The following is an 18580-nucleotide window of genomic DNA, read 5'->3' on the forward strand; positions in this document are numbered from 1 at the left end:
TCACATAATTCCTTGACCATCATGGCTACAACATAACTCCAACATTACTCAATATATTATGTAGTCAGTGGCATTGAGCAAACTCAGAACTCTGCAAAGCCATACTCTTCCCCAAGTTCTCAGATCAACTTGGCTTCTTTCCTCCGATCTTTCCAAATGCCTAGATTGTTGCAATGAACTGATGGCTGAATTTGGATTATACGTTGTATATGCTCCATATACTAATGAAGAAGCTATTGGGCCTAATTTAGCTTCAAATTTTTTTTTTGTTTTTTTGTTTTTTAAATAAAAGCTAAACTTTTTTCCCCAAAAAACCTAAAGTTGTCATCAAAAACAAGTTAGCCCTGGTTTACCCCACCACTGTCTCTAAAAATAGTGCTCTGGAAACTTTGTAGTCTGAAAAGGGCAGTAATGCTTAAACATAACTTAACTTCAATCTGAGTTTCTCAGGCAGTGAAAATAGACTACATAGCAAAAGGTAAAAAGCATCATTATTAAAATTTGGTAAAACTTAGATCACTCAAGTTGACATTCATATTTTGAGCAATTTATTTTATGGAAAATATATGGTTCTTTAACCTGATATTGTCTACGTTGAAAAGAATACCTTGTCAGCCTTAACTGGGCTTGCTTTATAAAGGTACTCAAAATATAAGACTTGTTTTCTTTTTCAATTTTCTTTTGCCATATTTAAAAGGTAAGAGATTTATTCCAGAAAGGGTAACTTATGAGGATGGACTTGGTCCCTTCATTTTCCTCTTTTGAAGTTCCACGTGTATCACATTAATCTCTCAGCTTGATCAGTGGACCCATTATTACTAGTGGGATGACCCAGTAGAGACAGAGCTGCTAGTACTTTGATTACTGTTCAATTTCTTGACAAACATTTGCTTCAGAATGTTGTTTTGGCAGACCAGGTCTACCCCAAGTGAATCTCTGAACCAACAACACTAGCTGTGAAAGCTTGAAAAGATATTCTAGCCCTTGTATGAGGGTCACAATATATTTTATTAAATAGGCTGAAATTTTTATGAAGACAGCAAGTTCTATTACGTTTTGAAAACTTGTGTTACACTTGGGCTGGTTAAAAAACAACATTATTTTCTCTTGGAAAAACTGCTTCAATTCCACAATAGAACAAACAAACAAACAAACAAAGCTAGACATTGAGATTTTTTTTGCCCATGAATACAAGTATTCAGCTACCCCAGAGGGGCCTAGATGTCCACATCCAAGGGAAGTGCTGTTTTCAAGTCCCTTTTCTAGCTTTTGGGCAAATATCCCAACCACTAGGCTTTTCTAGGGTCTCTCCTCCTCTACTTACTGCATTTACACAAATCTAAAACAGTGTTTTTCTGCCCAGTTTGGGGGGGGGACAAAGACACTCATCTTAGAGATGCATACGAAGTTTGCTGGGGGGCGGGGGGCAGGCAGCTGCTGCAGCTGTGACTGGGCCTGAGCCTGGGTTGGGGCCAGAGTCAGAGCCACGGCAGCCTCCTGCCCCTGCTTCCACTTGTCATTTACCCTCTGCCTCCCCCTTACTATTATGTGCAGTTCAACTCTGGCTTGGGCTGGGTTCCTTCTTGGGCACAGAGCACGTGGAAACTGTCCCCTGTCCAGCCAGTGAGCAATGCTGACACTGCTGAATGGCCTGGCAAGAGCAGAGTTTCCATGTGCTATGCTCCAGGAGGGAACGGAGCCCAAGCAGAGGGTGGGGGAAGAGACAGAGTATAAGGACCTGGGGGTGAGCAGGATGCCAGTGGCAGGAAGGCTGGAGGGGGGAAATCTCCTGATGCCCTCCCCAGCCACTATTTTCCCTGCTGTAGCAGTTTGGGGAGGGTGGGGGGCATGTTTAAGAAAACTCTATGGTAATTTAGTTTTATACCTGGAAATTATAGCAAATTTATACGTTTTCCTTGTATAGAATCTAATTATTGGGGTTTCATCTTAAATTCAGGGCCAGCTTGGTTTTGGGTAAATAGAGTAGTTAAGAGACCTCCAAGACTAGAATTTCACTCAAACTGATGTATTTTGTGTTAAAATGGCAAGGTACAATGAATCTATATTTATTTACTAATATTTTACAAGGTATTTAGTAAGTGTTCTGGACCAGCCTTACTTAAAGTCTTTACTAGCCATTTGCATTTATGGCCCTTTTGGATCAGTTTGCTTTTTTTGCACGCAGGTTCATGGCAGATACTCAACTGGTATGGACTCCCAATGCTCCATTCAAGTCAACAAGTCCATTTAAGTCAAGTGTTCTTGTGAAAGTTTACATATTTTGAGGATCTGCTGCTATCGTCTGACCACTAAGAGTCTTCTTAAGAAATCTAATGAATATGCTAAATACACACTCTACCCCAGAAACAAGCCTACATAATGTGGCAAATTTGGGAAAGGCTTCTTTTGGAAGAGCAAACAAATGACTGCTGTCTTCCTTGGATTTCATGAAAACAAAACAAAAAAATAAAATTGGAACTTCTGGAAACCCTTGCAAAAAAGTTTTCCATTTTTGACAACTGTAATTCCTGCTTTGAAAGAATAAGAAAAGCTTTTAAAAATTGGGTACCTAGGTAAAAGTTCCTGTTTAAAAAATATTCTCTCTTCAAAATAAAACCCATTTTTATCCAAAGGTGGGAGGGGCAGAATACCAAGCAACACCTGAACAATTATGTGCTTTAGGGCAAGTTTTTTTTTTTTTTGTCAGATGTATGCACAAGAACTCTTGACCAACATCCAATTTTTTTCTTGCCCTAAATTAGTTGCTAAATTTAATTGCATTTTTAAGTGTAACAACTTGAAGAGCTACTCCTCTAAATATACTTATAATTTAGAGAGTCTGAAGACAACGGACATTCTGGAGGAGCATAGCACTACTGAAACAAACTATTGCTGTACGTTTACAAACAAACAGCTATGCTATAATCTAGCCCAGCATTTCCCAATTTTTTCCATCCCACGGCACACTTACATAAATAAAAAAAAAAATTTATTTGGATGTGGATGCGGTGGGGGGGGAGGAGGAAGGGAAGAGGAGGTGGGTGGCGCGTGGCCAAACATGGAGCGGCACTGTGGGGGTGGCGTGGGGAGGGGATGGGATGGCACGCGACTGGACATGAAGTGGCACCGGGTGGGATGGCACAGCACTTGGAGCCATGCCTCCTGCCTGCTGCTGCTGCTGCTGCTGCAGACAGACAGGGGGGGGGAGGGGGGGGGGCTGGCTCCCCAAAATTCTGCTGTATTCCTGCTCATGTCTGACGGCACACCAGTGTGCTGCAGCACACTGGTTGGGAAATGCTGATCTAGGCCAAGTGAGGGTCATCATTACCCCTTTTGACAAAACTGTGTCACTGTACAACAGAGACTCCTGGGAGCAGAGAATACATGAGTCTACTAGTACAGTCATTCTTCTGGGAAGGGGGTGGGGGGCAGAGTCCTGAGTTCTACACAGAAGAATAGTTTCGATAGGAGGGGTAAAATGTACACCCATCCAGTCTCTTCTACCTTGGTGATTAGGAAACTCTTCTAAAATGTGGGAGATGCAAGTTTGAGCCCCCTCAGGTTGAAGAAGGTCTTGAACCCAAGGTTCATTTCCATTCTTGAATCACAAGTGGGTGCATGAACCACTAGATTGTGAAAAGGGTGCGTGCATACCATCATCACCTCCTCATCCAGCCGGGCTTAAAGAAATCTTGCTCAGTTCTTTCAAAGATGAATTATAGGACCCTGCACTTGTGATAGGATTCCAGGCTGGATCCTGGCTTCACAGAGACACCTCCCTGAAGCTTTGAGTCAAGTGTCCAAGCTCCAAAGAGGGATAGATTCCTAAATGCAGTGCTTCCTGTTGCCTAATTCTAGGTCATCCCTGATTAGTGGGCAAGTTTTTTGGTTCTCCATTTTCAGATGCCCAAGTCTCTGTGCAGCGTATAGGGAGGTGCCCAACAGGTTTAGGTGTTCTACTCTGGGGGCCAAAAGCCTAATTTGTTAGGCACCAGTATTCTTTACTACACCTAGATTTTAGGTGCTAATAAGTTTGCGGGATCATCTGCAACAAATCTTATTCACTGGGACACTTGGATCTTCTCTGGTACATCCATTTGCAGTATAAGGTCCCTAGATTTTTCCATTTGTGTGGGTTAATATTACAAGAGAAGGAAAAGATACTGTTAAAAAGGAAATCACTAACTGGTATGAGACAGGGGCACCCATTTAAATCCATTTTTGGAGCTGACTAGATTTCAAGTTGGCAGATGCATTGTGTTATTTATTGAACCTGTTCCACTAACTTTTGTACCTGAGCCTGGGAATGAACTCTGTGCAGATCATGGCAAGATCAACAATTCAGACATCTTAGAAAGCCTTGAATTCCTCATTTTATTCCCATTAAAAAAATCCTGTGTGTTAAATGTTAATAGGGGTATAATATGTAGTTTCTTTCCCTTCTCACTGCTTGCTTTTTTAATGGAAACCATTTTTTTCAGTATCAATATCTGTTTCTCTCTCTATCCCCAAATGCTACTAGCATTGCCTCTTACCATATGCATGCTGCATAAAAAAAAAAACTTCGGGTTTGGTACCTTTGTCCCAAAATTATGGCTTCAACAACCCTTACTTACAGGCCAGTTTCTTCTGCTAGTGCTCTTTTAATTACCTTCCTCTCCTTATTGCCAAATAAGGAGAGGAAGGTGGTTTCAACTGTCCAGTAGATCCAACGTGAACAGCAACAACTGAAACAAAAAACACAAAACAAAACAAAACAAAACAAACAAAATCACATACAGAGTATTTGAGTAGTAACTGGTAACCAGCAGCTCTTTTTGGTAGAACCACTGTTCAGTCAGCAGTACAGTACATTTCTCCTTAATGCACTAGATTCAGGAATTTATTCTGGGGAGACTGCTGTTTGGGGGCTTCTCTCTCTTCCTTAGCATCTGCAGGGAGCATCAGGCCTATTTCTGCTTCAGATAGCCTACTTTGACTTCACCTTTTGTAAGCACTTCTGCCACCTAGCCAATACTCTCATGTTTTAGTATTTGGATTATCACACCACTTGAATTTCAAGAGAAACTTCAAAGTAGTAAACTCTGAAGTTTGAATATGATGACAAGATTTTGAACAGATTGGGAAAACCCAATGCTTATTTGCTTTCCTTTAAATATTATTAAAACTATCCAACAATGAACAGTGTACTGCATATTCTACAGTTATGGATTACTTTGATTATAAAAAGAATGAAGAGAAGGCAATGTGCCTTAATGCACAAATCCTTCTAGGTTTCTGAAGTCTTCTGGCTCTATGCTTTCATAAGCAAGCTGAGTAATCACAGTGTGACTTGCCAACCAAAGCACAGCCAGATAGTTTAAATTTTCAGTCTAAAAATTGAACGTCCCTCAACTATATGGTTATTCAAATCCTTTCGGTGCTCATGTACATTTTCCATCCCCTGAAGGCCTGAGTTGTACTTAGGAGAGCTGACACATGTCCTTTTTTGTGTTGCCGTCTAGTCTGGCTTATTTTGAAAATAGTTCTCATTCTGCCTGTACGTGGACCAACTGGCTTTATGCTTCTAAGAAAGCATGACTTCAATTTATTTCCCCACACCTCAAGCCAACTGACTAGATTCTAGAGTATACCCTATACTCAATGAACTAAGTGTGTATAGGAAGGAATCAGGTAAAATTAATCAAATGACTGATAGTAAAGCTCCTATACAGTACTAGTTATTAAAGTCTTAAACAGCTAATGAGCTTAACATTCCTTGCATTTTATGTGTAGTTCTTTTCAAAGAGAGATAGAAAGGGGACAAAAAGTTAAGGTCATCTTAAGTACATATGTCATGTTTATATTTGGGAAGAAGTGCCGCAACCTCCAGAGGAGAGAGATGGCAATGAGGTTTGGGTCGGGGAAGAATGAGATGAGGAAAGAAACTCCAAATTAAGTTGTGATCCTGTTTAAGTCAAAGGCAAATTTGACTTCACATTTCCTTCTAGTCCCACAACAACACCCTTGGAACAGAAGGGAATTGTAGCATGGCTAATATATTGGTTACTGTTATTTCAGCCATTCCCCTCAAATCTCACCTTAGACACACCCACCCTCACTTTTTGTTAATTAGTGGATCGTATTGAGGGCAATTATGTTAGTTTTTTAGGGTTAAGTACCCTATGTAGAAGGCAGTAGGTACTTGAAACTGGTAATTTTGTAGATCTGTTGGATGAACACACCTTTGGGATTTCGTATAGTTTATTGAAATGGCATAGAAAGAAAAGTAGCTTAAAAAGGGAGTCTAGAATGAGAATATTAACTATATGAAGGAAAAATAGTTGTGAACAGTAACAATTATTTACTCATTCTCTCGCATTTTAGACTGTTAAGTCTAAGTAAAGGAGTATTTCATGGTATTCTAGTAATGGCAGGTAGCTCAAACTGGGTTTATGTGCTGGTGTTAACTGAGGGTGAGCTAGGTTCCCCAGTAGGTTATCAGTAGGCACGTCTACATGTGCATGAATGCTCTTAGGTATACTCTCTGTATGGCCTTTTTCTTTGTGTTGTAGGACTCCCAGTCTAGACACCAGAGCCCCTGAACAAGTGCTAAGACCGCCCATATCTCCCCGGTCATATAATCAAGCTTCCCTAGAATTCCATCGTTCCGGTTTGTGGTTTAACCCTTTCAGAACACACAGCACTTAAAACAAGGAAAACAGAGTTTGCACAGGAGTTACTTAACAACAGTTATATTTACCCTTAAACTAGATAACTTTTACAGATTTTTAGGCTTTTGTTGTTTTTCATACCCATTTCCCTAAGTTAATGCTCACCTGGTCTTGGGTGTCCTAGGTCACTCAGAGTAGGTACATGGGTACCTTACCTTATGCAATTCTTCTGCTTGGCAGATGTGAATAAGTTAGAGAGAGAGTTGAGCACAAATGCTACTCTTATATAAGATTCCTTCCCCTTCCTGTCAGGTGACCAGCTAATCAGCTGCAGACCACCAGAAGGTAGTCATCTGGATAGTCCACTCACAGCACATTGGGAACAATAGTTTCTTCTAGTTTGGCTTTTCACTGTAGGAAACCAGTTGCTCTAGTGGTAAACTCCATTGATTTGAAGCCAGTTGCAGCTGTGTGTAACAGTGTGCTTTAGGTCTATCTTTAATATCTCTAAGCATCTGCAGTTATGTAATGTAGATCACATTTGTCAACCTGGGAGTTACAATGTGAGTTGGAAATCACAGTTTGATACAGAGACATACTATTCTGTAACACAAAGTAAAAGACATTTCAAGTCTTGAAAATGAGAGGTTCCTCAAAAGAAAGTGTGACCTCTGATTTGGGTTGAGCTGACAGCTAGTAAGCAAGAACAAATTAATGGTTTGTGCTGGAATTACTGAGAATGCGACTAGCTGCCTGAAAATGGACGGGCAAGAAGAATCCAGCTCTGTAAAGTTGTCCTTATGAGCTCTTGATATGCTAACTTGTTTAGTTTTATATATGCAGCTTCAAAGAACACGTGTCTATTCTGTCTTCAGACATGCCTGTAAAACTAAAATGAGGGTAATCTTAAACTTTTTTCATCCCATTGAAGCTACCATCTCTGATTTAGCCAGTGTGTTAAATCTGTTTTTCCCACTGATGGTGATAAAGCAAATTGAAATGGTAAATGTGAAAACCCTTCTTGACTTTACTGCTGAAGTTATTTAAATGTATATGCATCTTCCTTTCTTGCAGGAAGTTGCTGAATATATATTTAACTTCAAAGATTATGGACTAGACAGTGCCTTTTTTCTCTGCTGTAAAAGCCTCATCCACTTTAAAATGATGTTTGAATATCCACCATGATGCTTGTTGCATCAGTCTTGCTTGATATTTTCCAATAAACATTGTCTTTCATATGTGGCTTATACCTTGATAGGAGGAATAAGCTCTGATTATTTATTAGATTGTGCTTCTTTTTCTGAAACATCACTGGAATGATGTATCAGTATTGTATTGAAGGTTATTTTGTGGTTGGAGGCACTGTCTTTCAATGGAATTTTAATCTGAGGTGCAAACTAACAGTCTGTAACCTCTTAAACATGTACAGCACTCTTTTCTCCCAAGAGCAGAAGTATTAGCATTGCATTCTACCTAATTCTTTCTGCATAATACAGTTTTAACTAAAAATGGAGATGTTGCACACACACACGAGAAAAAGCACAGCAGTCCCAAACTGCATTGTTAGGCACTGGTTTTTAACGGCTCTCATTTTCAGTCCAGGAAGGCCTGTTTTTCAGTGATAGCAGCACATGTAGTTATAAAATGTGTACCTTGGTACAACTGAGTAAAAAAAAAAAAATTTCTTATATTGCTGATATTTTAAACCTCAAGGATTCTCTGATTAATAACCATGCCTAAAATTATTTAAATAATATTATGAACAATAAATAAAATATCTTCAAATGAATGATTACAGGAAGCAGTCCAGATCATTTGTTGTTGCTATATTGATCAGTTTGATGGATTGATTTAGATTGAGTAAATTTTAATTCTCTGATTTTCATCATGATTTTTCATTTTATTTGCATCTGTATGTTTTAAACCTTTATTTAGAAAAAAGACCTTTTTGACTGGCAGCTATTGAAGTCTGATGATTTACAGCTCAGTATATCCCTATACTAAATTTGATACCCTTTTTACTAACCAAGAAAATAAAATATGTCTATACATATTTATGTAAGTAGTTATTTAACATGGTTCTTGAATGTTACATTTTAATTATGTCATAAAACTGAATCATGCCTTTTGTTCTTGATCAGTAGCGTCCAGCCTTTTGGGCAGGTGTGCCACAAATTAGCCCCACAGCTTCCTCAAGTGCCACTTTCCCCTGCCTGATCTGCAGCTTTGCTTTCTGCTTCCTTCCCTGTGCTGTCTCAGAAATTTGCTGCTTTGCTTTCTATTTCCTGCCCTATATGTTGCTGTGCAGCCTGTCTCCTCCCATATCTGCCATGTGCCACACCCAGAAGCTGCCCGTGCCACTTGTGACACTCAAGCTGCCAGTTGGTCACCTGTTCTTAATCCTTATTTTTGTCATTATTTTTGTTAAGTCTCATTTGGATGGAAATTGAAAGTCAAATGTTAAAAAAGCATAAACAATTCCAAATGATGTTTTTATTAGTCAGATAAAACTGCCTCAAATGATCTGGACACATAAGAAAATAAGTTTGTAAAATGTTGGAGATTTAAAATGAATTCAGTTTCAAATTCTGAATTACAAATTTTAAATATACTTAAAAAGAAAATAATGTATTTGAATTAAATATAACATCCCATTTATATTAAAACAAACTTTAAAAAACTCATCAATTTTTATGCACCTTGGTCAAGCTGCTCAAGATAATTCAGTCTTCTTCAGTCCTGGGTAATTGGCCTCTAACAAATTTAATGAGCTGGATAAGTATCCTATACAGTTAGCTGGTGTTTGGATTGACAACTAATTCTTGCAATGTAGGCAAGTTTTCATTCTAGCTATTCATAACACTGTTGTCAAATGATCTTCTGTTGTCAGTCATAAAATAAGTTACATTCTTCTTTCATATCTGCTTGTTAAAGTGAATTCTGAAAAGCATAATAGATTTATTTGCCAGCTAGCAAATTTTAGCATTTTTACTTGCTGTTTGTTTCACCATCATAGCTGTTTGTTTCCGAGCTATTTATTTATTTATTTTGATGCCAAAGACTTGTATTTTTATATATTAATGGAAATTACTTCAAATGTCTTTTCTGTAGGATGCATCATTGGCTGAGGCAAATCCATTCAGTCCTTTGATACCAACATCCCCCTTATCTATGATAAACCATTACAAGTTTGAAGATGAGCCAGGATTAAGAGACCTCTTCATTACAGTTGATGATCCTGAAAGCCACATTACTGCCATTGAGACTTTCATTACTTATAGAGTTGCTACAAAGGTAGGCTTTTATTGGTATTCTTAAGTGTTATAAGTTCTAAATGCATAAGTGCCATCTTAATTTCTTGAAAATTTTCAAGTGTTCGGGTAGTTTAAAGGGCTTTTATATAACCCCCTTGCAGCATTCTCCTAATATTTCCAAATCCTAATTTAATTGTGCCATGAGTTAAAAGCCCAGTAAAGGTATTTGAAACTATTGTTTAGATTTTATATTTCTCATATGGTAGCAAAGCTACTCATGTGCATCTTTGCATGACTGAATGCTCTAAAGATAAAAATATAGTAATTAGAAACTGGACTCAGTTTGCAGAGACTGTATTGGTGTATGTTCTCATGGAGTCTGGGGGTAGGTTGTAGGGAAATGAACTTTGTTCTTCACTGTCAATATCTCTTCCCTTGATATCACCTCCCCGCCCCCCCCCCCCCTCCAAAGCCTTTCATTTCTGCTTTCCTATTATCAGGGGTGGATTAACGCACAGGCCCAGGGGCCCCTGCCAATCAGGGCCCCCTGCAGTGCCAGGGGCAGCATGGCTGCTGGGATTTGGGGTGAGCAGCGTGCACTGCCTCCTCTCCAGCTGGGCCAGGGCCAGGGGCTAGGGGTGGGCTCGAGGCTCTCTGAGGGTGGCAGTGGCTTCCTGGGGCCATCTGTTGCCAGAAGGCCCCATGGGTGGTCCCACTCTCTGCCGTATGTGGGTAGCCACCAGCACCGCTGGGACAAGACAGCCCCATCTCACCCCACCTGGGCTGGCAGAAGGACAGGTGGGAACCCAGGGCCAGAGCCCATGACCCCCTCCACCCTCAAGCTGGCCCCAGCCCATCCCATGGCACTGAGGGACCATGGCCCTGGCTGTGTGACATCTGCCGGGTGGAGGGGCTGGGCTAGCATTGGGGCTGCCTTCACCCCAGCAGCACTTCTGCCGCCTGGCTCACCCCGGACACACTGAGGCAGCTGGGCAGGCTCAGCCACAGCCCCCTGGCAGGCACAGAGGGAACCTGTCTTCACCTGGTGGGTGGCCTCCATTTTTCTGTTTGCCCAGGGCCCCAGTAAATTTTAATCCACCACTGCCTATTATTGGATCATTTGCTATCATAGGGAAAAGTTTCCTCCTCTTTCATAGTTATATATCATTTTTGTGGCAAATACAGCAATTTTCAAATGAAAAGGTAATATTAAGAAACCATTTAATGTATTTGAGCTATCTCTGAATGCAATTTTTTACTTGGAAATAAGGAGAAAAGCCAGAATTATTTGACCAGCCAGATCCTTGAGGATTATCAGCATTCACTCTTCAGACTGCACTTTGAGAATTGCTATCTTAAATTCTTGTACTGTACTCTAGCTTCTTTTTTGAAGGTTCATTTAAAACATTATCAAATAGAAATTGTTCATTCTTAAAAAAGATATGTTTAGATTGGATATTAACAGTTCTTAAAACATTGACAGGATGTGAGGGTTTGTTCTGTTGTTACACATCATTCATATTTTATGCATATTCATACAATAGGGGTAGAGTTTTTTTATGGGAAGATAGGATGGTTGAGGGATTGTGTCCTGCATCTTTTCTTCTATTTTTTCTTAGCAACATTGATTTGAAGTACAAATATGTGATTCTGCCAATTCCAAAGCATTCAGAAATTATGATTCTAGCTTCAAAAAAGAAAAAATAGGAGGGGGGCATGTGAGTACATTACTGATATTTGGGTTGGAAGAGACCTCAGGAAGTCATCTAGTCTAACCCCCTGCTCAGACGATGGTCCTGCTTTGAGCAGGGGGGTTGATTAAATGACCTCTTTAGGTCCCTTCCTACCCAAATTTTCTATGATTCTGTGATATCAGCAGGTCTTACAGGCATGCTTCAGCTAGTCCAGTTTATTTGGGGTATAGACAAATGTAGCAATTGCATGCCTATAAAATGATACTGATATAAGATTGTAACTGTTGTTTGCATGATTCTTTAGTAACAGAAGTGTAGCAAAACAACTCAAACTTTAGTCTTGAGTCATTCAAGTCAAAGTCAGTGTAGTTAAGCTAAATTGCATCACTTCAGGATCATGCAGATGTAATATCTGTTGTGTGCTCCTGAGGGGCAGCTCTTTTATACTTTTAAAGCAGTTAAAAAGTACATTTGTCCATACCCTCAAAATGCTAAAAGATAGTGTTTTCTTATACTCAGCTTCATAACCACTTGAAAGAAAATAACCTAATTCAAAAGCACTTTAGTTATTGGAAAGGAAATCTTGCATAAAGGTAGTAATTGAAACATTATAAGTCACTCCATTTGCACCGTTTTATACTTACCTTTTCACAATACAAGTGCACTATTCTTTAAAATGTTTTATTTGTATCACCGCTTATAGTATTAAATTGCTATTAGAATTTTTCAATTTTTAATTACTCTTAGCTTTTCTATCTTAATTTTTTTGTTATGGTTTCAGACATCTCGTAGTGAATTTGACTCAAGTGAATATGAAGTTCGAAGACGATACCAAGATTTCCTTTGGTTGAAGAGTAGACTTGAAGAAGCGCATCCAACATTGATTATTCCTGTTGGTTTGCTATATTTTTTGCATTATCATACTTATTTAAGATGCTTCTATTTATTTGTCCAGAGCTGAAGGAGAGACTATCAGGGTTCTAGAGTCTAACAAACATTGAGTGGCTAACATAGTTTGATTATTCTTTTTGTAGAGGCACATAATTCACTGACAAATTAGGCTGTCTCTTCCCCATACTTTTTTCTAGTTGTAGCTTTATCTTTATGCGCTATCTGTTGGCAAATCAAGATTATAACATTGCTGACTGCATTAATTTTCTAAGGGTTGAGATTTTTACATAGTAAATTTTAAAAGCTGTCTCTCCAGTGTTATAGCTAGGAGAACTATTGTAATATACCTAATATGTAAAGTTGTGCAATATTATATTTTTTTTTTCTTTTTTCCTTAGCCATTGCCTGAAAAATTTATAATGAAAGGAATGGTGGAGAGATTTAGTGAAGAGTTCATTGAGACTCGAAGAAGAGCACTGCAGAAATTTTTAAGCAGAATTGCTGATCATCCAACTTTAACTTTTAATGAAGATTTCAAAATTTTTCTTACTGCACAAGCTTGGGTAAAATCTCATTTTCTAACTGAATAATTTGGAAATTATTGATTATAGTACTAGAACAAATGAGTGAATATTTGCCAATTTCAGTGTCTTCTGTCTAATGGTGGCTAGGTATAATACAAAATCTGCCATTAGTAAAAGATCTTAATATGCTACAGTGGTCAATTAAGAAATTGCTTGACAATAAAGAAGACTCCATTGTACTGTGCTTTAGCTTGTTTTATGTGCTGAAACATGACATGTCTTTTATGTCTTTTTTGTTATTCTTACTATACTAACTCTGGATGTTCCTGTTATCCATGTAAGTGTCCAGGATTATATAACATAGTATTTTAAACATTTTTACATTGTTCTCCTTTTTTGCTCTTATTTAAAAAAAAATTATAATTGAGAATGCAGCCAATGACTCTCCATTTATTTTCCCACTGTACCTTTACAAAATGTATGAGCTAGAAAATAAAACAAGGATTTTGTGTTCAAAAACTTGATCTCTAGTGCATCGAAATCTACATTAGCAATTTATAGAAGTGGAGGGGACAGGAAGAAGAAAAATGCAGTTTACTTCCACCCATAAGAACACAAATTTCCCCTCTGAATGGCTCCTTCCTGAACATATTACCACCCCCCCAACCCCTCAGGCTGTATTGCCTGCTGACTGACTTGCCCTAAAGATCAAAGGGAGAAAGGTTTTCTGCCATCTTGTCTTTTTCTCCTACCCTCCATCATATTACTGGCTTCAGGAAAGTGTTGCCAACCTGTGGCACAGAATGGTTACACTTGTTTATGCAGCCTCTAGTAAATATAAGTAAATATATACCAACTGTGTCCATGTTAAAATGTTTATAAATGCTACATAGCTCAAAATATTACTATAAAATCTAGCATTTAGATATTTAAAATAATCTATTTTATGAAAGCCTGTGTATTTTTTTTAAATTTGCTTTTAAATAGAAGAGAGAAGAGAACTTCAAAATACATAATGCATGTTACATTTTTAGGAACTCTCATCTCACAAGAAGCAGGGTCCTGGTTTGTTTAGCAGAATGGGACAAACTGTAAGAGCTGTAGCCTCCTCAGTAAGAGGAGGAATTAAAAATCGTCCTGAAATATTTATGGAAATGAATGACTACATGGAAATATTTACTCAGAAAATAAATTTGCTGGACAAAATATCCCACAGAATTTATAAGGAAGAAAGGGGTAAGTATGAACAATGAATCTTGTTTTTTTTTAATGTACTTGACTAATTACTAATGATTTTCTGTGAAAAAGAAATTTAGTTTCATTAAACCAATCATTGGCTTCTAGCAAGAGAGAGAAAAAACAGGACAAGAAAATGTGTTTTTTATTGTTTTCTTGTAATTGTTCATCCTTGTGGCCTCCTGAGAGAGATCAACATGCAGGCATGCAAAGATTCACATCTTGTAACCTTCATTGGCTTGAAGGTGGCAGGATAGATGCAAGAAGTGCAATGCTCATCTTTCAGGAAAGGAAAAGGAAAATAACTTGTCGCTAACATCACTGTTTTTTGCTCAATATTGGGTTCCCCCAGACTTTGCTTTCAAAATCAGTATGACTAAGGCACTAATGGGGTGGGGGAGTTAACCTTTCATTTAATTTCTCCAGTGTGAAGCCAACACTTAAGAGAATATAGAAGTCTGGCTGTTTTTTCACTGTGCTAATTGGGGAAAAAAACTTGTACGGACATTAGATTTCTATGCAAATTGAAGTATAAACATTTGTTTCCTACTGGTATTCTGATTCAGATACTAAATTCAGATTCACTATTGTCTGAATCTCAGACAGTCTGAATCCCACAATGTCTGTTCTTTTGTATCTTTTGTTTGATTCGATTTCCTGTATTCTGCCCCACTAAACAGAATTTTTTAAAATGTTAGCTTCTCTTTTGGCCATAACCTTTGTCATGGGTTCTTGGAACAGTCTGCTTGTTAGAATTTCCCTTGATAAGAAGGTTACTTTTCTCATAATCTTAAACTCTTATTTGTTCTGAAAGGAACAGCAGTTTGCATACCTTCATGGAGATTTACATTATAAACTTTCTGAACTTGAATTTGATCTCACACTGGCCTTGTGTTTCAAAATCCCACTGGTCAGTGCTTTAGGGATTTTTCTCAAATGTAAAAACTACTTTGAAGAGCTGCACTGTGTTCAATAATAACTAAGGCTTTGTCTGCTTCAGTTTACAGTATTCTGTCGCTCCAGATCTCAGCATGTTCTGACTAAGTGGGGGTTTGTTGGCATAAATTAAATACATGTTCATCAAAAGGATTCCTTTTTTTACCTTAATAGTTCACTCCAGCGGAAGTAGTTGGCATATAGTAAGGAGAAGTTCTTGGGTATACGATTAAAGCACTAGTGCCAAAATACCTGTGAGAGAACTTCATGGAGTTTGATGTGCTCTCATGTACTGCCAGATGTATCTTCTTTCCAGATTTTCCAAACAGTGATTGCAGACCGCTCATGCTCTGCAAAGCTGCTGTCACAGTAGTAAACTATTGTTAGTTATCCAGCAGTGATACTTTCTGCTAGTCCTACGCCCCCTGTAGGCACCTTAAAGTTTCCAGAGGCTTTTTTGATCAGCTAAGCTTAAAATAAGCATTACTTTTCCCATCCTACACAGCTGTTTTATGACTGTTTGTAGGATGTTTCTTTGGTATACGTTCTGCTGCAACCAAATTGCAAGGGACACTGAAACTGGAGGGGCAGTGAAACCTGGTGGAATAGACTAATTACAAGGTAGTGTTAGAGTCATGGGGGGCCTTATCCCATGTTAAGTAGCAGTTTTAACACTTGAACACTAATATTGTCAACATGTACTGTAAAGCCAAATTTTACCTTCCTTACATTGAGTTATTTTCTCTCTCTCTCTGGTTTCACAGGCCTCAAGGAGCTTTTCTCCTGTCTTGCGCAATCTCCTTTTACCTCATTGCATCTTCGCCCCTCTGTTCCTGATCAGTTTTTATGTTGTCTTTCCATCTTTGCTTTGGTTTACCTTGAGGTCTGATACCCCTCACATGCCTTTTCTCAACAATTCCTGCAATATTCTCTTCCCATTTTATTCTCCATGCTTTTATCTTGCTCAAAACATCAGGTCTTTGTAAAGATCCACAAGCTCTGGGCTATGTCTTCGCCTCCATACTCCACTTGCTTGTACTGCACCAAATATTTGCTTTACCAAAACTTTATATTACTAAAATGACATGGTTTTCTGAGTAGGTTCTGGACCCTATTCTCTGAGTTAATACATTAGCTATTTATATGCTGGTTTTGGATTATAAAAGTAGAAATTGTTTTTGAGATACTATCTATATATTTAAATTGAGGAATACTACTAGAATTGGTAACATTTCCAGAACGTTGCTTAAGTACTGCTGGTAAACCTGTTGTGTCTATATGCAGTATTTTTCCTCTTTCGAAATTATTATTTTTTCTTATAGATTTTTTAGCAACATTTTAATTATTATGGCTTAATGAGTAAAAACAAAAAAGAGGTGTTATGAAACATCTCTTTCTTTTATAGAATCATTCAGCATATTTCAAAACCCTAGTTACAATTTGCATGCTTTTTATACAATACATCTATAAGTGCACTTAATATCACTTAGCTCTTACTGATCTGAGCACTAATATGCTCTTATCTTCATATTAAGATTATTTTCATGAAATGAAAGAATATGGCCCAATCCACACGCTCTGGTCTGCATCAGAAGAAGATCTAGTGGACTCCTTAAAAGGTGTTGCCAACTGCATTGACAAATGCTGCAAAGCTACTGAGAAACGGATGACAGGACTTTCAGAAAACCTGTTGCCTGTTATACACGAATATGTTCTCTACAGTGACATATTAATGGTAAGACCACATAAGACTTATACATTCTGATGTATGCAGTGACCTTTGCAGAGAACATTTGCTGTGTTTATAGGCGGTTTTGTATTAATTGTATTATTTTTTTTCCTATTTAGCTCACATAGAACACCAAGTTAATGCACTGCTTCTGTACCCAAGCTATCCCATTCATACACCCTTAAAAGAAAGTCAATAGTGATTTCCCCTAGGGTCACTGCCTGCTAGCATGACATTGAGTTTTGTTGTTTCTTCCTTGTTAATCAGGCAAGAAGTGTCCAATTCAAATCAGTGATTTTCATTTGCTCTGATGATTCACCTTCAGTTTTCCTCCTTCCATTTCTTATAACAACAATATTAAAAGTTGTCCATTCTTTTCTGTGTAGACAATTATCTCATCTTATTCAAGCTCTACATACTAGTAGACAACAGTTGTCCTATACTGCAAAAGGGTTCAAGAAACACCAGTTCATATCTTTTTCCTTCCCAAATGGTGACTGATACAGAAATGGGGACAATGTTTTTCCTTTTAGAGAGACCAACTTCCAGTTTTGCCACGTATGTCCCACTTAAACAGTGTTTTGCCATGGCACCATGCACTCAGTTCCATTTAAGGACCTTACCATAGGGGGGGTTTGTTTGTTTTTATAGGTTCTCCCATTGGTGAGAGACCTTGGAAAACCTTTATCTCCCAGGAAAATCCCTCTCTTGCTCAATAGGCAAACATGATTGAGCATGAATCATTTCAGGGACATCAATTGGAGAAACTTAAAAGCTGTCTGCTTGGTAGTAAAGAAGTGTATAGGACAAGGTTTTCTCCAGGCCTTAATTAGAATTAATAACATTTTGTATATCCAGGAGACTCTGATAAAGCTCCCTTTTGAAAGAGTAATCTCCTGAGAACACATTACATTGCAGAGAACATAAACCTGTAATTGTAATCAGGATGGTCCTAGTAGAGTGAACTGTCAACATGGCATTATGCTGTGTGATGATCAGTTGGATAATTCAGTCAATGATCTGCTAATTTGCATTTAGTACAAACCACTGAGACAAAACCTTGAGGTGTTGGGGTGCTGTCAAAGATGGACCCTGGGTTTATGTAAGGCTGTTGGTTCCCTAATCTGCTGAATGGGTATGCCAGAAATCACAATTTACCACAGCCACATTGGAAAAGTATCATAAAAACAAAAGATTTTATTACAAGAACAAATGGCATAACAAAGAAAAAAAGCAATAAAATGATTTTACAACAGAATATGGTAAAACAAAACTAATAAAATCCTTATCCAACGTTCGGAATACCACTTAGCCCTTAAAAAAAATTCCTGTGAAAGTCTCTTGGGGTCAGCCTCTCCTCAGTCACAGCCAGCTCCCTCAACTGGGGACCTCCATTCCCCATGCCTCACAGGAAGTCCCCTGCTGATGGTCACTGCCTCCTGAACTTTCCACAACAACTACCATCTGGAAATATTTAGTGGCCCGTGTAGGGATCTCAAAGCTTGGACACAGAGGGAAATTCAGAGTCATCTGGGACAGAAGAAATGACTTCCTTACATGTTCAGACTCTACACTGAGGTCACAGAAGACCAACTGACTGGCCCGTAAATTCAGAACACAAGCCTGCATACCAGTAACTACTACGAAGTGAATAAACCGGTCT

General features: G+C 38.4%; 1 protein-coding gene across 2 annotated transcripts in view; it reads left to right on the top strand.

The window, feature by feature from the left end:
- SNX7 (sorting nexin 7) overlaps window positions 1-18580 on the top strand; it is a 68155-nt gene that overhangs the window by 4773 nt on the left and 44802 nt on the right. For both annotated transcript variants that reach the window (XM_014599774.3, XM_006263170.4), the window contains exons 2-6: window positions 9765-9947; window positions 12383-12493; window positions 12891-13055; window positions 14051-14252; window positions 16724-16923. In XM_014599774.3, the coding sequence (XP_014455260.1) occupies window positions 9765-9947; window positions 12383-12493; window positions 12891-13055; window positions 14051-14252; window positions 16724-16923 (861 nt within the window). The remainder of the gene's footprint in view (window positions 1-9764; window positions 9948-12382; window positions 12494-12890; window positions 13056-14050; window positions 14253-16723; window positions 16924-18580) is intronic.

The sequence above is a fragment of the Alligator mississippiensis genome, chromosome 5 (assembly GCF_030867095.1).
Source record: "Alligator mississippiensis isolate rAllMis1 chromosome 5, rAllMis1, whole genome shotgun sequence".
NCBI classification, from domain to species: domain Eukaryota; kingdom Metazoa; phylum Chordata; order Crocodylia; family Alligatoridae; genus Alligator; species Alligator mississippiensis.